General features: G+C 36.8%; 1 protein-coding gene across 1 annotated transcript; it reads left to right on the top strand.

Annotated features, from left to right (window-relative positions):
* Window positions 1-1,228: 1,228 nt before the first annotated feature.
* mfsd2ab (MFSD2 lysolipid transporter A, lysophospholipid b) lies at window positions 1,229-17,892 on the top strand. Its single transcript, XM_067411084.1, has 14 exons — window positions 1,229-1,527; window positions 3,775-3,900; window positions 5,040-5,164; window positions 8,420-8,543; window positions 8,641-8,719; window positions 8,798-8,967; window positions 9,072-9,162; window positions 10,560-10,678; window positions 10,854-10,937; window positions 11,943-12,026; window positions 12,135-12,247; window positions 15,347-15,490; window positions 15,820-15,996; window positions 16,196-17,892. The coding sequence occupies exons 1-14, from the start codon at window positions 1,441-1,443 to the stop codon at window positions 16,245-16,247; spliced, it is 1,575 nt and encodes a 524-aa protein (XP_067267185.1). The 5' UTR covers window positions 1,229-1,440; the 3' UTR covers window positions 16,248-17,892.
* The last annotated feature ends 67 nt before the right edge of the window (window positions 17,893-17,959 follow it).

Below are 17,959 nucleotides of genomic sequence, written 5' to 3'. Positions count from 1 at the left end.
TGAACTTACAATGAACAGCTGGATTTTATTAACTGACGATAACAAATATTAGCCTAATAAACACTAACAAAAGTTTTGCCAATGGGACCTTATTGAACCAAACACTTATCCATTCTTGCATCTCAGTGAAAAGTTATACCCCATATTAGATATTTTAAACATATTTTGATGATTTTCGTGAACCTAAATTGTATTTATCATTTCACTTTCTGATTTATCTGAGCTAATCTGAACTTAATTGGAGAAATACAGCACTGCATTGCCCTATGCACTCAAGATAAAAATGTCTTCCCAAACACAACTGACACAACCCAACAGACCCCTTATCTTATCTTCTGTTGACACACATTGATTAGTGCGCAAACCTGAACTCTATATGTTGTGTATATTTTTTAAGTTATGTTGGTGGACGCCCCCTTATATGTGTGAGTAAACAGTTAGCCTATGTTTTAACCCTTTAAGACCTGAAGGCTTTAGAGTTTTTTTTCTTTTTTTCTTCTGTGCAACATACACAAAAGTAAAGACTCATAACTCCAAAACTCTAGTAAGCAGAGTCAAAGTAGGTATCATTTGACAGAACACTTTTTACACTTTTAGGAAATATAAATTACATTACTTTTGGACATTTTCATGCTGAGAAACTGCTGAGATATATATATATATATATATATATATATATATATATATATATATATATATATATATATATATATATATATATATATAGTTTTATGGTGCATCTCTAAGCACCTTTTACCTTATTTTTAAACTTTTTCTCAGGTATGTGGCATGTTATATAGCCTATGTCCTCCAGCATACTTTTTCTTACAAAAAAAAAAAAAAATTTGGGATTGTGTACTTTATAGTAGAAAAGTGTTCTTTAGATTAGGTTTTTTGGGTTTTGGAACCTTTATTTTTAAGAGTGTAGCCCAATGAACCCAACGCATTTACTCTAAATGCATTGCTGAATGGAAATCACCAATAAGCACAGCCTTTGATGACTTCCTTATGTCAAAAAAGAGTACAAATATAAAGTACAAAACTTTTGTGGGCTAATGGTACTATGTCCCCTGCATCTCTTATTCTTGTTTCAAAATTATTTTCATCAGAACGTATGTTCATGCGTCAGCGTGTTGACGTCATGTTCCTTCCCCTGAAAAATCATACGAGGTGGAAGGAGGAGGGGTTTGTACTAGATGAATGACTGTTTGAAAGGGGGTGGAGTTGTCTCCTCAATTACTATTACACCCGGCTGATACAAGGATCGGTAGAAACACAGGTTGATTCCAAAGAAAACGGCTTACGCGAACAGGATTGTTTTTGTTTTGTTTTTAAATCAAGCTGGTAAATTTTTTGTTTTCTTCCTTTGTCAGTATCATTCAGTAACTGGGTTCATAGGAAAGCTGTAAACGATTTTAAACGTAAATCTTAAAGAACGAGATGGCAAGAGGAGAGGGCGCAGAGCAGTACTCCAATGCAAGTCTCCTGCAAAAACCCAGCCCAGATGGAATCAAATTGGCAGCAAAGGTAAGAAACTTAAAATTATTAATGCTTTCATTCAGTTATAAGTTAATTAAAAGCCCATATTGTTCACATTCCCATGGTTTCTCCGTTGAACAGCCATGTAGGAGTGGCTCGTGCTGATATACGTGTCATTTTCGTCAGGTTAAATTGAGCGCGCACGCCCCGTCAGCATTGCTCGCGAAACGTAGCCGTTATAATCAACGATTTTTACATGAATTCTCTTACTGTTTGTTGGTTATACCACTAGAGTTGTAATTTTATCACATTTCGTCGCTCGTTTACATAGTAGACCGGTGTCCGAGTTTGAATGGGAGTCGCTGGCTGAATTCACCGCTGCTGTCTATGAGAATTGATTAAAATGTGCTTTTTTGTGTGTGTGCTTTAGAGCTTACTGAATTGAACGGAAATATTTTAAATAAAATGAGGAGAAAAATTATGATTAAAAAGAAAAAATGTTTTTGTATTAATTTCCCCTAAACCCAATATCTCAAATAAATATTAAATAGTGAAACTAATTAAGAGAGAGGGAAATTTTACAATTAAATAATTGTCATAGAATGGATGATTCTGATTGGCTGATAAGGTCTTTATTATTTTTCTATAACTGCAGGACTATGCAGCTCAATACCATTTTACCAAGTTATTTAAATAATTTCAAAATCATAGACTGCCAATAATATAAATACAAAAAAATCAGTTTCTTGTCCAAAAAGTGCATGGATGCATCTCAAGCTTTCAATGCTTTTTGAATTATTGAAAATTAATGCATACCACCACCTAGCTTCATGCCAACACTACTAATGTGGGGTTTGCATTTATTTTCAATAATTCTGTCATCTGTCTGTAATTATTCCTTACTTAAAATTTTAAATATAGCAATTAGTCTACCAATCAACAAGGTGTAAACATTTGAATGTGTAATACAAAGTCATAAATAACTGACCCCATATGAATCCAAGTCTAAATTACACATGTACACATGCCACATCATCAGAATGAATAATCCATGTAAACTTAATTTGAGTTTATGAGACTGATATGACTTTACTGCTGTAAATCAGGATGTGCTTTTATTGCTAATGCAGATAAGCTAAATTAGTCATATAGTTGCTGCGTACCAAAAAAGCTTTCTGGTAACTCTTAGATGATCTCTTTCCTTATGTTGTGCACATGGTTAAAGCACCATAGTGACATAGCTTTATAGCTTATCCTGATCGTTGCAGAGATGAAGGGAAACATGACTTTTTAGAGGATGGCATCACAGTTCCTTGAAATGAATGATTGGTGTCTTGAGGAATGTCCTGTTCTCAACGGCAATATTTCACTGTTTAGTGTCATTACAACACCACTGAGTGTGTTTCTACACTTCCTTGACCTTTTAGCAACTTTATTTACCCCAAAACTGTGTCTTGGCATCGCAAACGAAGACCGCATGTGGTCCAGAATTAATGAAAGCCCCTCTCACATAACAAGCCAACAAATCCTCTATTAACAGTCCTTAGTGAAGTAGTATCTTCTGCAAATAATTGTTCTCTGTTTCTAATATAGCACTGTCATCCACAGGACTGTAATCCAGTGTCTTCATTGACGTTGGTGTGTTAAGATTGTACTAGTGTCCTTTTAACATGAGTTAAAGGTTTTATGGGAACACTATGGTCCGCACATTGCAACTTTAATGGTTTATTTATGGAGGACGCAAATGACAGACACTCAGCTGTTACTTACTAATGTATTTGTCACCAAAACTGACTGAAAATCACACCCTCACTCGATAAATTACTTAATAATTGACCCCAATTACTATCTGAGACTTTTGAAAAATGCTGATGTGCCATGAGTTGACGTGCTGATGTTAATCGCAGAACGCTGCCTATCTCATCTGATGTGTTTAGTAGGATTTCTTGCTTGAGAGCTCATATCTTGACCCAAATATTAGAAGCTACATGGTTGTATGTGGAATGAGGTTATGTTTGGATTAGGACCAAACGGCAAGTCGAGCAGAAATACATAGTATTAGCATAATTAAAATCGGCGCTTGTCTCAGAGTGGAAACCCTAGCCATTCAACAACTTGAGCCAAATTACAAGCGTGTCTGGCCATAGTGAGCCTATTTACACCACAATTGGGTTAGTTTAAATCCCAATTGAGAGACTCTGTACTATGAACTTAATTCTGCATCCCTTATATGTTTTGAATTACTTGTAGTTTTTCATTTATGAACATCATGTTTCTTCGTCTTTTTAAAAATAGCGTGAATCAAAGGGCCGGCTGTCGGTGTGCAACAAGTTGTGTTACGCCGTTGGAGGTGCACCATATCAGATAACAGGATGTGCAATCGGCTTCTTCCTTCAGATCTACCTGCTGGACGTTGCTTTGGTGAGTAGAGCTCTGTACGATTGATTTTTAATTAATATCGTAATCACATGGATCGATCAACTGATTTATCAAACTGAAAATTAAATTGCATTACTTTCTTTTCCTTAAAACCTTTTATTTACTTTTGACAAACTATTATCTAACATAAAGTTACCTTGAATATAACTAGTTTATTTCACAGCATTCATCAAAAAAACTAAATAGAAAACTAGGGCATATAGTATTTAGTTGACCTCCTTAAACTGACATTTTCTGAAGATGAGCTACCTTACACTGAACATTTTGTTTTTAAAATGACGCCCTATTTTGTACCTTGTATGTGTGGAAAGGACCTCATAAAAGAAGATCAGATTGACTTGTAGAATGTAGAATCTGATTGTGATCCTCAGGGGGCATTGGGTTTCTTTACAACCCCTGGTCACATAGTCCGAGACGCCAAGTACAGTCACAAAGGAGGAATTGTACTGGAAAATGAATGGTTTTGCAAAGGTCTTTCATGCCATTAACTTTTGGGGGCTACTGTAGTCTTGGCAGGCTGATTGGCCAGATTAAAGAGTCTGAATAGGATTGTTCTAATAGCCTTCAGTGTTTATCATGTAACTACGGACTACAATAGACAGGTTCCCAGTGTGAGTTCTGGTAATGTGTTTAATCCCATAATTAACAGTTATTCTTACAATACACAATGTCAGCATGAAGCAGTTAGTCTTTTCAACATTTCAGAGTCTTCCAGCAGTTTTAGAACTGTGTTGTACTGGAAGTGAAGCTATAATTCCATTTGCTTGTCATGTGGTTTATGATCTCATGTATCTCAAGGTGCTCCTCTTGAACTTTGTAAAAAGTTGTTATGGTTCACACGCTGCCTAACTCTCTAAAGAGCTTGTAGATTTATTGTGAGAAGTTATATTCTCAGCTGATATATAGTTGTGCATATCTTTTCTTTATCACCAAGATAGATTCCCTGAGATTCCCAAGATCGAAGTCTTGTTGTTTTATTTTTTTTATTAATCTTTCATGTTATTTCACCTGTTCATTTTAAGTTATCATTTGGTCCTTTCTAATATCGAATAAGTTTGTGGAAAAATCTCAACCAGTGTTTTAAGGTGATGACATGTTGATCTTTGTCTTTTTCTCGATAGTTGGACCCATTTTATGCCTCCATCATCTTGTTTGTGGGTCGAGCATGGGATGCTATCACGGACCCTACTGTGGGTTTTCTGGTCAGCCGGAGTCCCTGGACCAGATTTGGACGAATGATGCCCTGGTATGTCTTTCTCCACCTTAGTTTAGTTAAATTGGATTTCTCCAATGCTTTACTGTGCACATATGTGTGAAATCATACCGTTGTTAAAATATGTGACGCATTGAACAAGAATGAACAAGAACAGAAACTTGTTTAAGGAGCATGTTGACTGTAGTTTCTGCCCTTCTTAGGCAAATTAGTTTCACAATTCTACCCTCCAATAACTCAGTGGCCTCCTTTGTTGCATTTAAAATACGTCTCAAATGAATCTCTCTGGTTTGTCATTTGCTTTGTCTTCTGACCCATTTCTCTGTTGTTGTGAAATATCAGGAGGTGTAGTTTAAAAGTGGGAGAGCCAAGCGTGTCTGGTGATGTTTCTAAGTGAGAGGACGCTTGTGGGCTAAGCAAAGCCCCCTGAGCTCTCGTGGGGGCTTTAGGGGCGTGATGGGCGGGGGGTTGGATCACCACAGTAGCATTTCCTTTGGACAATTTGCATTTTCAGATTTGATTCTACATCACATGCATGACTAAACCACTTTATCAGTGTCCTGACAAGAAACATTTGCCATTCAACAACACAAAATTAGTTAAATGCTTTTCTTTCTTAACTAGTGTTACAGAATTGTATTAAATATGGAGGCAAATGTTTAAGAAACCAACAATTGGTCCCAAACTAACTACTGAATGACAGCATAATTTAGGCTAAAATTTAACTCAACCCTTTTACTCATTTTAGTGTAGTGCATTTCTTGTAATTTCATTAAAGTTTAATATAACTTATAGCAAAAACAAAATCGCAGTATTTAGACACGTCCTGAATGTTGATAATTTGATAACATTATCTGTAATGACACTGATGCTTATTGATGCGTCTGCTTGTGTGGTTCTCTACACATTGAAGGCTTTCGGGGTTTGTGAAAGTCTAGTTGGGTTTACACAGAGAGGAAAAGGGGTTTTAGTCAGTTTGAAGTTTTGCAGTCGCCACGCTTCTTCAACCCCTTTAGAATTAGGAGGTCACTCGTATGAATAACTGGAAAACCACTCTGAGGAAATGCTAGGAACAGGGGGTTGGGCTGAGGAATGTGCGTCTCCATTCTAACTGGACACAGGGCATGTTAAGGAATCTGGTTGGTTGCTGGTGAGAAAGTTCTGCTTTAATGAGCTCAGTTCAGTGACATTGAATCTGAGCAAGATGGTAGTATCCTCTCAGGATGTTGTCATTAGAACATCCCTAGTGACACCCAGATCTGTGCTATGAGAAATGAGACAGGTTTGTTGGTATAGTTAGGGGGATATGTGTGAGAGAGGAGACTTTTTTTTCCTCCTAAGTACTCCCGTGGAGAATCATATGGACCACAAGCCTGTATAATTGAATTTTCGCAATGCTTGATCACACGCATTATTAATAGTCACAAGCTTGTGAGTTAAGCTATCATAATCCTGGCTGGGAATTCATTAGAATGGTTAGTTATTTGATAAATGAAATGACATGAGTTGGAATACTGTTAAGAAAATGTCAATATTTGAACGCATACAAGTCTCTGATAAACCTCAGAGCACCATGAACCTAAAAAAAAAAAAAAAATTATCAGGTGTAGTTCAGCAAATGGCATGAATAAAGAGACATTTGTCTCGTGTTCCGGGCTCAGGCGGAAGAAATTCCTTTTTCGTGCTGCATGCCTTGGGGGCTGGGAGATGTTTGCAAATTGCGGCTCATGAGTGGTCCAACCCTCAACACACCACCTCTGTCATCCAATCAGAATGAAGGAAGGCAGAGCAGCATTGCCTGAAAGTCTAAAGGCGGCATACAGAGCGCTGTGGGGTTATTTTAGTTCAAATGCCAGCCTTGCTGGTACAGTGAGATTTGTTACTATTTTAAACTGCTAACTAGCAGCACCTCTTTGCTACATGTGTGCACTTGAACATTTGTTCAGTCAAGTCTTTTTCTTGCTTTCTGATTTTAATATTTTAATTAAATAAAATTTATAAAAGATACTTGTGAGAAATTGAAAATATATGCAGTGTATTTTCATAAATATGTTTTAATAGACTGAAGAGATATTGAATAATAGTGTTATACTAGTATTATAGTAGGATAAAATATAAAGTCAAAATGACTGTAGGTCATTAATGATGGCAAATGATGTTTGAGTTTTGTTTCTTTTAGTTTTATTACCGTCAATGCACTCTTATAACCTTCAAACCAACAAACTCAGTGCACCCTTTTGGCATATTAGGGTTGTATTGACAAATATTTGTTTAGTGCAGGCAAAGTCTAATATGAATGTTTGCAAGGTGAACATTTTATAATGTTACCTTTTGATAATTATAATTTACCATTTAACCATATTTTGCTTTTAAAAGACGCTAAAATGCTTGTTTTTGAACACATGCATGATGACAATAGTATCACTGAAAACATTTGAGCTTATTTGAAATGCATATTTGTGATATTTTCATCATTCTGAAGGTATTTGTGCATTAAAGGAAGTAACATATCTCAAGTATCAAAATTCACCACAGTGCCTTGCTAAACTTGAAACGAAACCCAAACAGGTTCCATGCAGAACGGCAGGTAAAAATCTGTAGAATGGCTTTAGTATTAAACTTTTGAGTACTGCGGTCTAACTGGTATCTGAAGGCATTATGGAATTAGCCAAAATATTTAATAAACATACAGCAAGGGGGTGGAGAGGGGGGCGGAACATACCAACTGAATACAAACATTCACATTCTGTGTAAATCGATGCAATTCTGTGGGCTCAGATTCTGTGAAGGTCTACTCAATAAAAACTGCCAAGTGAGGCGGCGCTTTTTCCATAAACGTTTGTTTGGAAATAATGTTGGGTTTTACTACTCGGCATGTTGACTCACTCTACCCGGAAAACAAAGTGTGGCACCATTCAGTTCTATGATGCTTAAATGGTATTTCCTTGTACAGAAATGACAGATACTGTAAGAACAGACCCTGTATTTCCACCTAAGCATCCTGTTCGCTGAACAAAGACAGGAAGTTATCCAATCAATTCTTTCATCTCTCCATGTTCAGCAGCTTGTGATAACATCATAGCTCTTAGTTATAGAAAAAAGGGAACAGAAATATGGTGCGTGACAAGTGACGTAACGCCTCATTTAATGTACTTCAGCTATGTGAATTCCAAAACTCATGTGGAACTAGAATCTCAACCTTGCAGTTTTTTTTTTTTTTCTTCAATTTCTTTTTTTAATAAGTTACCTTTTGTACCTTTTTACTAATGTCATATATTTTCCATACAGGATCATTCTTTCTACCCCATTTGCTGTGCTGTGCTATTTTCTCATCTGGTATGTGCCGTCTGTTGAGCAAGGCAAAGTTGTCTGGTACCTTATCTTCTACTGCTCCTTCCAAACATTACAGACAGTGAGTAACCATTATATACAACCATAAATTGTAGTCGGTAAGTCGTTTGCGTAAATTTCCTTTGACCTTTTGGCATCTTGTGTCTCCCATAAAACAGTGCTTCCATGTACCGTACTCTGCTCTTACCATGTTTATCAGCACTGAACAAAAAGAGAGGGATTCGGCCACAGCCTACCGTGAGTTTTAAAGCATCTACAGCTAGCTATGTCGTCTGTTTCCCATTTGCACAACTAACCGCTAATCTGTTATCACAGGAATGACTGTTGAGGTTTTGGGCACACTCATTGGCACTGCTGTTCAAGGTCAGATAGTGGGAATGGCTAATGCTCCCTGTATCAGCTCTGGAGAAGACCTGAACTCCACAGATTTACAGGTGACTCATGAGGTCAACATCACTGAGCCTCATGTTTCACTTCAGCACCTGGTAAGGATTTTTTTTTTTTTTTTTTTTTTTTTGGAAGGGGGGGTTGACTATTAAAATTCTTGTTACATTAGTATTAAATGCCTGGTCTCTTATGGTTCCCACAGAGAAATGCTTATATGATCGCGTCTGGTGTCATCTGCTTCATTTATGTCATCTGTGCCGTGGTCTTGTTCCTTGGTGTGAAAGAACGAAAAGGTAAGTGCTTGTACAATTGTAAAGATCCGACAGTTCCAGGAATGAATTTTTATGCTTTTGATGTAATTAAACTTTTTTTTTTTTTTTTATTATTATAAATAAGTCTCTAATGGCTAGGCTGCATTTATTTGGTCAAAAATACATTACAACAGTAATATTGTGAAATATTTTTACAAATTAAAAGAACTGTTTTCCATTTTAACATATTTTAAAATGTAATTTATTCCTGGGGTGCAAAGTTGAATTTTCAGCTGCCATTACTCCAGTCTTCAGTGTCACATGATCCTTCATAAATTATTGTAATATGCTGATTTGCTGCTCAAGAAGCATTTCTCATAATTATCAATGATAATTATTATCAGTTATCTGATAGATTACCCTTCTCCAGGATTCTTTGAATAGGAAAAAAAAAAAAAAAACATTTTTAAGTGTAAAAGACATTATTGTCACTTTTAATCAAATTAATGCATCCTTGCTGAATGATGCATCTTACTGACCCCAAACTTTTGAATGGTATTGTAGATTCTTTTTTAAAAACCCCATACAATAAAAATGTAAGTCTTACTTTTAAGCTTTTACTCCATGTCTGTTAGTTATGAGATCTTCTAAAATGCTAAATGTTGACAAAATTAACTTTTTGTATAGATATACACATTTAAACTTTATGCAAACCATTAATGCAGGAAAGCCAAACCAGCCAACATCATGGCTATGTAACAACTGTAAAGCCTATTGTCTGTTTTTGTTGTTTTTTTTAAATGGGGAATGCTCCTTTCAATATATCTGGTTCAAACTTCCTGTTTCAAAAGGAAATGTGTGAACTGTGCTCACCAAGCAGTCTCATGTGCTTGATTGCAGATGTTCCCTGGGCTTTTCTACACTGCTCAGGTTACTTTGAGTCAGTATTTGGCCCACAAGCAGAGCTCAGCTGGTCCCAGGGAAATGCCAGTGAATAAGCTTAGCAGGGTGATTAGCTTTCACAGCACAGAGAGGTGTCTAAATGTGGCGCATGGTAAAAGAAGGTCATTATTGGTGTTCTCCAGAGTAGTTTATTTTGAACCAAAATATTGAGCCTTAACAAGCAGGAGTATGTACTGTAGTGAGACTTGTGGGGAAAGACATGCACAGTCCTGACTTATCATGATCATGTAAGAGTACAAGCGATTAAACAAAATTCTTTTCTTGGGCGGCTTATTTTGGCAGCTGATCAACATGTATAGGTTGTTTACACCAATTCTCTTTTGTAGGCAAACACCTGAGAATTTGTTGGGGAAAAGTTAATTTACAGCAAGCTTAGTCTTGTTCATTGCATTTGTTGCAGCACCATTAATTGCCATTTGTTTGGTTTTAGTGCCACTTTCCATCATCTCACCTTGCCTCTCTCTTCTTTTTGACAGAGACCTGCAGGGTTAGGACTGAGCCCATGTCATTTTTCCAGGGCATTCGTATGGTAATGGGCCATGGTCCATATGCCAAGCTGGTCATGGGGTTCCTCTTTACCTCTCTGGCCTTTATGGTGAGTCCATGTGCAAATGATTTAGGTTGAGCCGTGGTCATCGGCAGTCATTTTGGTTGTTTAAACAGTGACCGCCATAGACGAGCACTGTTGCATTTGGCAAACTCTTTATTTGTTAGGTTTCGCTAATGTGTCTTACTATGCAGCTTATGTTGTCTCTACATATTTTTTGCAGTTTCTAGAGGGAAACTTTGCACTGTTCTGTAGCTACACCCTGGGCTTTAGAAACGACTTTCAAAACATCCTGCTCGTCATTATGGTAAGCATTCTAAAGGGTGCAGTCTTTTAAAATGTGTTTTGAATGTGCTTTTTGAATGGTAGAAGACTATAAAGACTCTATATGGACTGTAAAGATGGAGGAGGTGATTTAAAAGTGCCATTTTGACTGACAAGTGTACAAAAGTAAATTACTTTCTATTACGGTCTATTATATAATGCATTTGCTATTTGTGTTGTACAAGATCTATTTGGACTGTCTTATCATATATATTCATTATTGCCCCTTAACAAACTCACAACTTGCTGTTGTGACTATCAGGAGTATTGGAAACCAGATTATTGTTTGAGAAAGAAAAAGAGGTTCATCAAGTTATAGAGAACAAGAATGTCTTGTTCTTGTGCTATTGTCCTTGATTGGAGGGTTCAAAACCCAGATTCATTCAAGAATTCATGTTCAATATGAATAGAACGTTTTCAGGCATTGTCCTAAATATGACATACAAGACAACATTCCAGTGTTGTTGTCTGAAAGCTTTCTTGTCAGGATGCATTCTTGGGAACCTGTATGAGTACAATGATATCTACTTTGTCAGATACAAAATCTCAGCTAAAGCTTTATGCACATTATCTGTCTCGTAGTGCAGTGCATTAACTGTAGTTATAAATATCATGGAGAGGACCCCCACAGAATGTGATGATTTTGTCAGTCAATAAGTCTCTTAAAATATCACTTAATTTGTCCATTTATTAAAATTAGTTCAGGTTGTTAAATGTTGCGGTTAATGCCATTTGTTTTGTTTTTTTTATATTAGGTTTTTGGTCATATACTTTTTACCTTGAAAAATATACATAACTATTTTTTGAAAATAAATATTAAGTGTACACTTGCATGTATTAAAATTTTGTTGGAAATGACAGAAAAGTTATTTAAAACCATATAAAAGTAACTTGATGTGTTTTAAACTAAATTTTCAAGAGATTTTCCCTTCTTTTTTCATCCAGCACACTCATTAAGTCAATTCTATTTCCATTTCCTCTATTTTAGCTCTCCGCCACACTTGCCATCCCATTTTGGCAATGGTTCCTCACGAAATTTGGCAAGAAGACTGCTGTGTATATTGGGACTACAGTAAGTATTAACAAACCTTTAGTTAATTAAAGTTACTGAACTACAGCATCTGTCATCTAATGAATACTTTTTAATTCCAGTTACTGACTGTTTAAATTCTCTTTGCAGTCTGTGGTTCCTTTTCTGATCTGTGTAGTCTTGGTGCCAAGCAATCTTATTGTGACGTACATTGCATCTTTTGCTGCTGGAGTCAGCGTTGCAGCGGCCTTCCTCCTGCCCTGGTGAGCACCCTCATGATTATAAAATACTAGGGGTGTGACAAGACACTTAGCTCACAAGACAAGATGAGACACGAGATTGGGTTCCTGAAAACAAGATGAGATTTTTAAGAAATCCTCAAAGACAAAATTCATGATTGGAAAATGGCTGGAGGTGCATTTTGAAATGTTTGAACTAATATTGTAATGAATGTCTTTTGACAGTATGAATTATCATATGCATAAGCAAGATAACAAGCACTGTAAAAGGTTTTGCCACAAACTCTGAAACACTGACTGGCTTCTCTCCTATATGATTTCACATGAGTCTCTTCAGACCTTACTGTACATGAATTGAGCTTCCAGAACTTCTGATTGAGGCTGTGTGACCTCCTAATTGAACCCCTTTCCACAAATTGAACATGGAAATAAAAACAGTATAAATAATAAGACTAAGAAAAAAAAAACTTATTTTGTTTAAGTGCAACCATAATCAAAGTACTCTCTTAATATTCAAAGTGCAAACCGAGACCAAGGAAAATTTGGTTACAGCTACACAGCCCAGCCTAAGGGTGTAATCCCACTAGGCACGGTTGCCTTGAACCATGCTTGAGCACGGAACAATCGCACTCGGGCATGGTTTAAGGCAAACGTGCCTAGTGTGAGTACACCCTTAGGCTGGGGTGTGTTATTAATTAGTGCTCACACTGCACGTGAACTGTGATCGAGCCCAACTGATCCGTGCTTTGGCCCACCTCTTCCAAGCATGCCAGGGACAGCTAAACGAACTGCGTCCGTGCACGGAACGGAGCCTTGGGGGTCAAGTGCGCTCGGACAAAGTTCAGAGTGTCTAGTGTGAGTACACCCTAAGATAGGTTTGATTTTGGGAGGTTTGATAATGTATGTAGTCTAATTTGCGTGCTTCAGGGAGCTCGTGTTTTTGACTTTGTGATCGCACATGCTCTGTAAATAGGGAGCGGTGGTGCTGAGTGTGCTTCCTACAAGATAAGACATTCATCAGACGATTAGGCTCTGTTGTGAATTCTCCGCCATGGTCTTATTAGTCATCTCGTCTTACTCTCGTCGTGTGACTGTGATTCCTGTGTGCAACTCTGCAGCTTGTGCTGGATGAGCAGACGTTTACAATTGAAGCAACTGTTATCCAATTGTTTTTATTTCTATAAAAAAAAGGCAAAACGACAGTGGAGGTGGTGCTGCGGTGGGCACCGTAATGTAAACTTAGTGGTGGCATGTTCTATGCTAATTTCACCCTTACACTCTGCCATGGCGATTTTCACCTCAACGAGAAATCTCGTCACATTTTAATATCGAGTCACACCCAGGGTTTGGCAAAAATACATCAAAATGTATTTTAAAATAAAATACCAAATACCTTCATTTTAAGTGTATCAAAATAAACTACAAAATACAGCAGCCACACTATGTATCAAAATAAAATACTGTATTTTTGTATTTTAAAAATACTTTTACAAGGGAGCATTAAAATTCTTCGCCAACCTTCCATCAGTTGGCCCGTTTGATCGATCCCTTCACCATTTGACTCAGCTGATTAAGTAAACAATGTTTGTTTAGCTTTTCTCTGCCAGAGTCATGCAATAAATCTGACATATGAAACCAGTTAAAGGCATAATATGTACAGTAGGATTTTTGGATTAAAATATCCAAAAACCACTAGAACAATGTTATATATTTTGTTGACTTGTGTACTTATATTATCCCAAATGTTTCCAAGAATGTTTAAATCCAGAGAAATATGCAATTTTAACCAGGACATGGGCTGTGTCCGCGCGTCGCCTATCAATGACATCATACCCGCGTTACCCTTGATTTCCGATCTGATCTGTCTAATAAAACATGTTCTAATCTAATCATGTTATACAGCTTCTTGTTTAAATCTCATTTTCTTGATTTACCATGAGTACCATGTTTTACCATGACTAATATCGATCTAGCTTACTGCAGTGTGCGACAAGTGTCTCATAGCAGCTGGCAAGCAAATGCACAGAGTAGCATTATAACAACTTTCAAAACACAAATGTATCTAATATGATAAACAGCGCTGCGTTACCCCACATATGCTAGACCAAAAAAAAGCGGAAGCGGCGACTGGGTCATAATAAAAGTTCCGCTACTCTCGAGGCATGTGTCGCGCTCGTCTCATTAGCAATCGCTCCAGCGGTCTTGTTCAGCTCCAACTTCACTTGCCCTGCTCTGCTTCATACTATAGTAATGTTAATAATCTCATCCATGAACATGATTTCTGCCTGAGTCCTATCCTGATTATTTTCCACTGGCTGTAGACGTGAAAACAAAACATCCCATGATTCCACAAAATCAAGGATAAGCGACTGAATAAGCGACTGAATAAGCGACCTCTAGCAGCGAAAATTTACATATTGTGGATTTAACAGATCAAATATTCACATATCCCTGTGATCTCCCAGATGAAGGTTAGTTTTAAAGTAACCAACAGTTTAATTTTTAACAGTTTGCGAATGACTTATAATTGTATCCTAATTTAGTTACTTGTTGTTTGGTAACAAAGGGCCTACTTTGCATCAGCAACACTGACTCAATGACAAACAAGTCAATCATAAGAAGACAACTGATGGTTCCTGTATTCATAGCAACTAGTTTATAACTAATTAATCAATTGATTGTTTTTCATAAATATAGGGGGCTGCTGCTCGGTATAATAGTTTTCAAGAACATTATGTAAATTGGCAAACTATTTGGCTTACGCTACTAAAACGAACACCAAAACTTAACATCTGTTCTGAATAAGTCTAGGCAAAAGTCTGAGCAGGCACCAATCAGAGGTTACATTTTTATGATGTCATCATGTAAACTTCTTACAAAGTATTTTAAAACTACAAAAATACAAAACACTAAAGTATTTTGATACAAAATACAAAGCCATTTTCATCAATCCTGTCAAATACAAATTACAAAATACTATTTTGTATTTGAAATGCATATTTCAAGTACATGTATCATAAATACTGCCCATCCCTGGTCACACCCATTTAAAATACAGGAAGTGTATGTGTATGCTTCCAAATTTTACGTACAGTATTCATGTATGTTTTCCTGTGTGTTCAGGTCCATGCTTCCTGACGTTGTGGATGACTTTAAAGTCCAAAATCCAGAATCCCAGGGCCATGAAGCCATCTTCTACTCCTTCTATGTGTTCTTCACCAAGTTTGCATCTGGAGTCTCCTTGGGGGTCTCAACTCTTAGTCTTGAGTAAGTTTCCACAAACACATCCAAGGTTTTGTACACAAAATCCTATTTGAAACCATCTTCTGTAGGCTTGCAAAGTTGGATCAGAGTCTGCACGATCCAATAAGCCTGGCTTTTTGTTTTACTTTTACTGTATGAGAATCAGTCTGGCCTCCTGACCTTCTTCAGATATAATGCGATTAGTGCCTCTCTTATGGGTCTTTTAGCTTTGGAGACTGTGACCGTATAGGACAGTGTTTCATGTGAGATTCAGTGATCAGTCATGAGGTTGGATTTATCTGAACGAACATTAATAGCATGCTAATCTCTCGTTTCTTGCTCTTTTGAATCAGTTTTGCCGGCTACGTGACGAGAGGTTGCACGCAACCTGCCGAGGTCGATTTAACCCTGAAGATCCTGGTGTCTGCTGCTCCGATAGTTTTGATCATTATCGGGCTGCTAATATTCATCTCCTATCCCATCGACGAGGAAAAGAGACAAGGCAACCGCAAACTTCTTAATGAACAACGGTAAAACCACCTATTGATTTTTAACAGTCTTCCAGTCACATGTCTTGCTTAAACAAGCTAAGCCAGCTCAACATTCTTGAAATCTTTAAATTAACTTGGTACTAAAGCTGATTAAATGGCATTCTTGTGCTTCTTTACAATATTTTTGGCTGTGACCCATTGATTTTACCTAACATTGTCCTGTGTGACTTTTTTTCAGAGAAAATGAGATCGACTCAGAAGCAGACTCCATTGAGAACAATGCGGTTTAACAGGACATTGTGCCATTTTGCGATCGGACCAACAGAGCCAAAACTTTGAACCAACCATGCTGCCTTCTGGCTGAAAACTTCCACCAATATCACGCCTACACAACAGCGGATCAACTTTAAACGTAGCCTTTGCCAGCTCAAGTTCAAAGTGCCTTGCCTTTTCCAGTTGCAAGTGCTAATGGGCGCTAGAAATGTTTCTCTGAGTTGCACAAAACCCAAGGGCGGGCTTGTGTGTTACCAGTATTTGTGCTGCTCCCTGGCATAGGATCTCAAAGCAGTGTCCAAAAACAGCGAGCTTTTGATAAGCACACATCTAAACTGCACTAAAAAAAATGATCTGAGGTGGGACATGTCTACCGAAAGAAGAAACTTGAAACATTTAGAAAGGTTTTTAGGTGCTAAAACCAAAAATGCATTTCAATCATGATTGAAAAGTACATTTTGGGATGAATATCTGTGAAACTGCACACTACGCAAGTAATGTTTGTACGTAATTTAATATTTATAATACTTTTTGTGCATCTAACTGAATAAGCAAACTTGAAACCATGAGACCTAAGTGGGGTTTGATTACATCAAACCTTAGTTTTGCGCACAAAGGGTTGTTTGTTTCTTGTATTACTTTTCTTCGCGCACCCCTTCTATTATGTTCCCTTTTTATCTGTTTCCACTCTTTTGGGGCATACAGAGCTCTTTTAGAGGGATGCGCTGAGGAATAAACTTACAGATTTGATCCCTCAACGCTTCAGATCAGAAGATTTTGTTCACTCAAGTTCTGGAAGTGTGAATGAAACCTACTGCTGACAACTGAGGCAGTGAACTAGCAATGGGGTTAAAATGCATTATCAATTGCTTCTGGTGTGGGATTACGAAGATTATTTAAGTATTTATTACTTTTGTTTTAAATCATATGTTGATTTATGTAAGTTTCTCCCCTCTTTCTTAATCTAACTTGTTTAAGGGCCTCAGTCAGTATAATAAGGGCAATTAGAATAGTTTTCACTGCTGAATTATATCTAATATGCAGATAATTCCTATGGAAAAGCCAATCAATGTGTTTTACAGGTGATATTGCTGTTTGTTTAGGTGTTAATCTGATTTTTGGTGTGTTTACTTTGTGTCAGTGTTCTTTTGTTTGTCCATATAGTAGTTGTCTTAGAAGTACCCTTATTGTATAGTAATAATTAATGTCTGTTCTCTGCCTGTAACTTGTCAGTTATTTGAATGCCAAGTGTTTTCACACCATGTGATGTGATACATGTACATAGACCATGACTTTTCATTTTCTATCTGGGGAAAATGGAATTGCTTGTAAATAACATTTAAAGTGTTGTAAAGTGCTGTATGTTATAAATATGTACATATGATGATACACAACAATTTTCTAACAACTGTCAATTTTGTATTGATGCATCTGTAACCTTTCTTGTTCTCATTAACACCAGTTTGTGGCTAAATGTTGTAATTTCCATATTCTGGTATCAAAAATTACAGTTAGTGTATATAATAAATATGCTGATGTTTGTACAGATATTTTTTTTTTTTTTTTTTGGATGGATGGATGGGTGGAATAAATGTACATGTGTGTAGTTATTTAAATTTGAAACTGTTTGTTAATAAACACTAAATAATATTGAAGAATCATCTGCTTTTTTTTCTTCATGATTACACCTGACCTAAGCTCTCTTTTATAATAAAGTTTGAAACATAGA

This window comes from Chanodichthys erythropterus, chromosome 15 (assembly GCF_024489055.1).
Source record: "Chanodichthys erythropterus isolate Z2021 chromosome 15, ASM2448905v1, whole genome shotgun sequence".
Taxonomy (NCBI): Eukaryota; Metazoa; Chordata; class Actinopteri; order Cypriniformes; family Xenocyprididae; genus Chanodichthys; species Chanodichthys erythropterus.
This window is presented reverse-complemented; position numbering and strand designations above follow the sequence as displayed.

Bases quoted from the DNA above. Each gene is read 5' to 3' on its own strand.
- mfsd2ab (XM_067411084.1), top strand. From the start codon at position 1,441: ATGGCAAGAGGAGAGGGCGCAGAGCAGTACTCCAATGCAAGTCTCCTG. The intron at 12,027-12,134 runs GTAAGTATTAAC...TTCTCTTTGCAG, and splicing joins CTGTGTATATTGGGACTACA to TCTGTGGTTCCTTTTCTGAT. The intron at 15,491-15,819 runs GTAAGTTTCCAC...CTTTTGAATCAG, and splicing joins GTCTCAACTCTTAGTCTTGA to TTTTGCCGGCTACGTGACGA.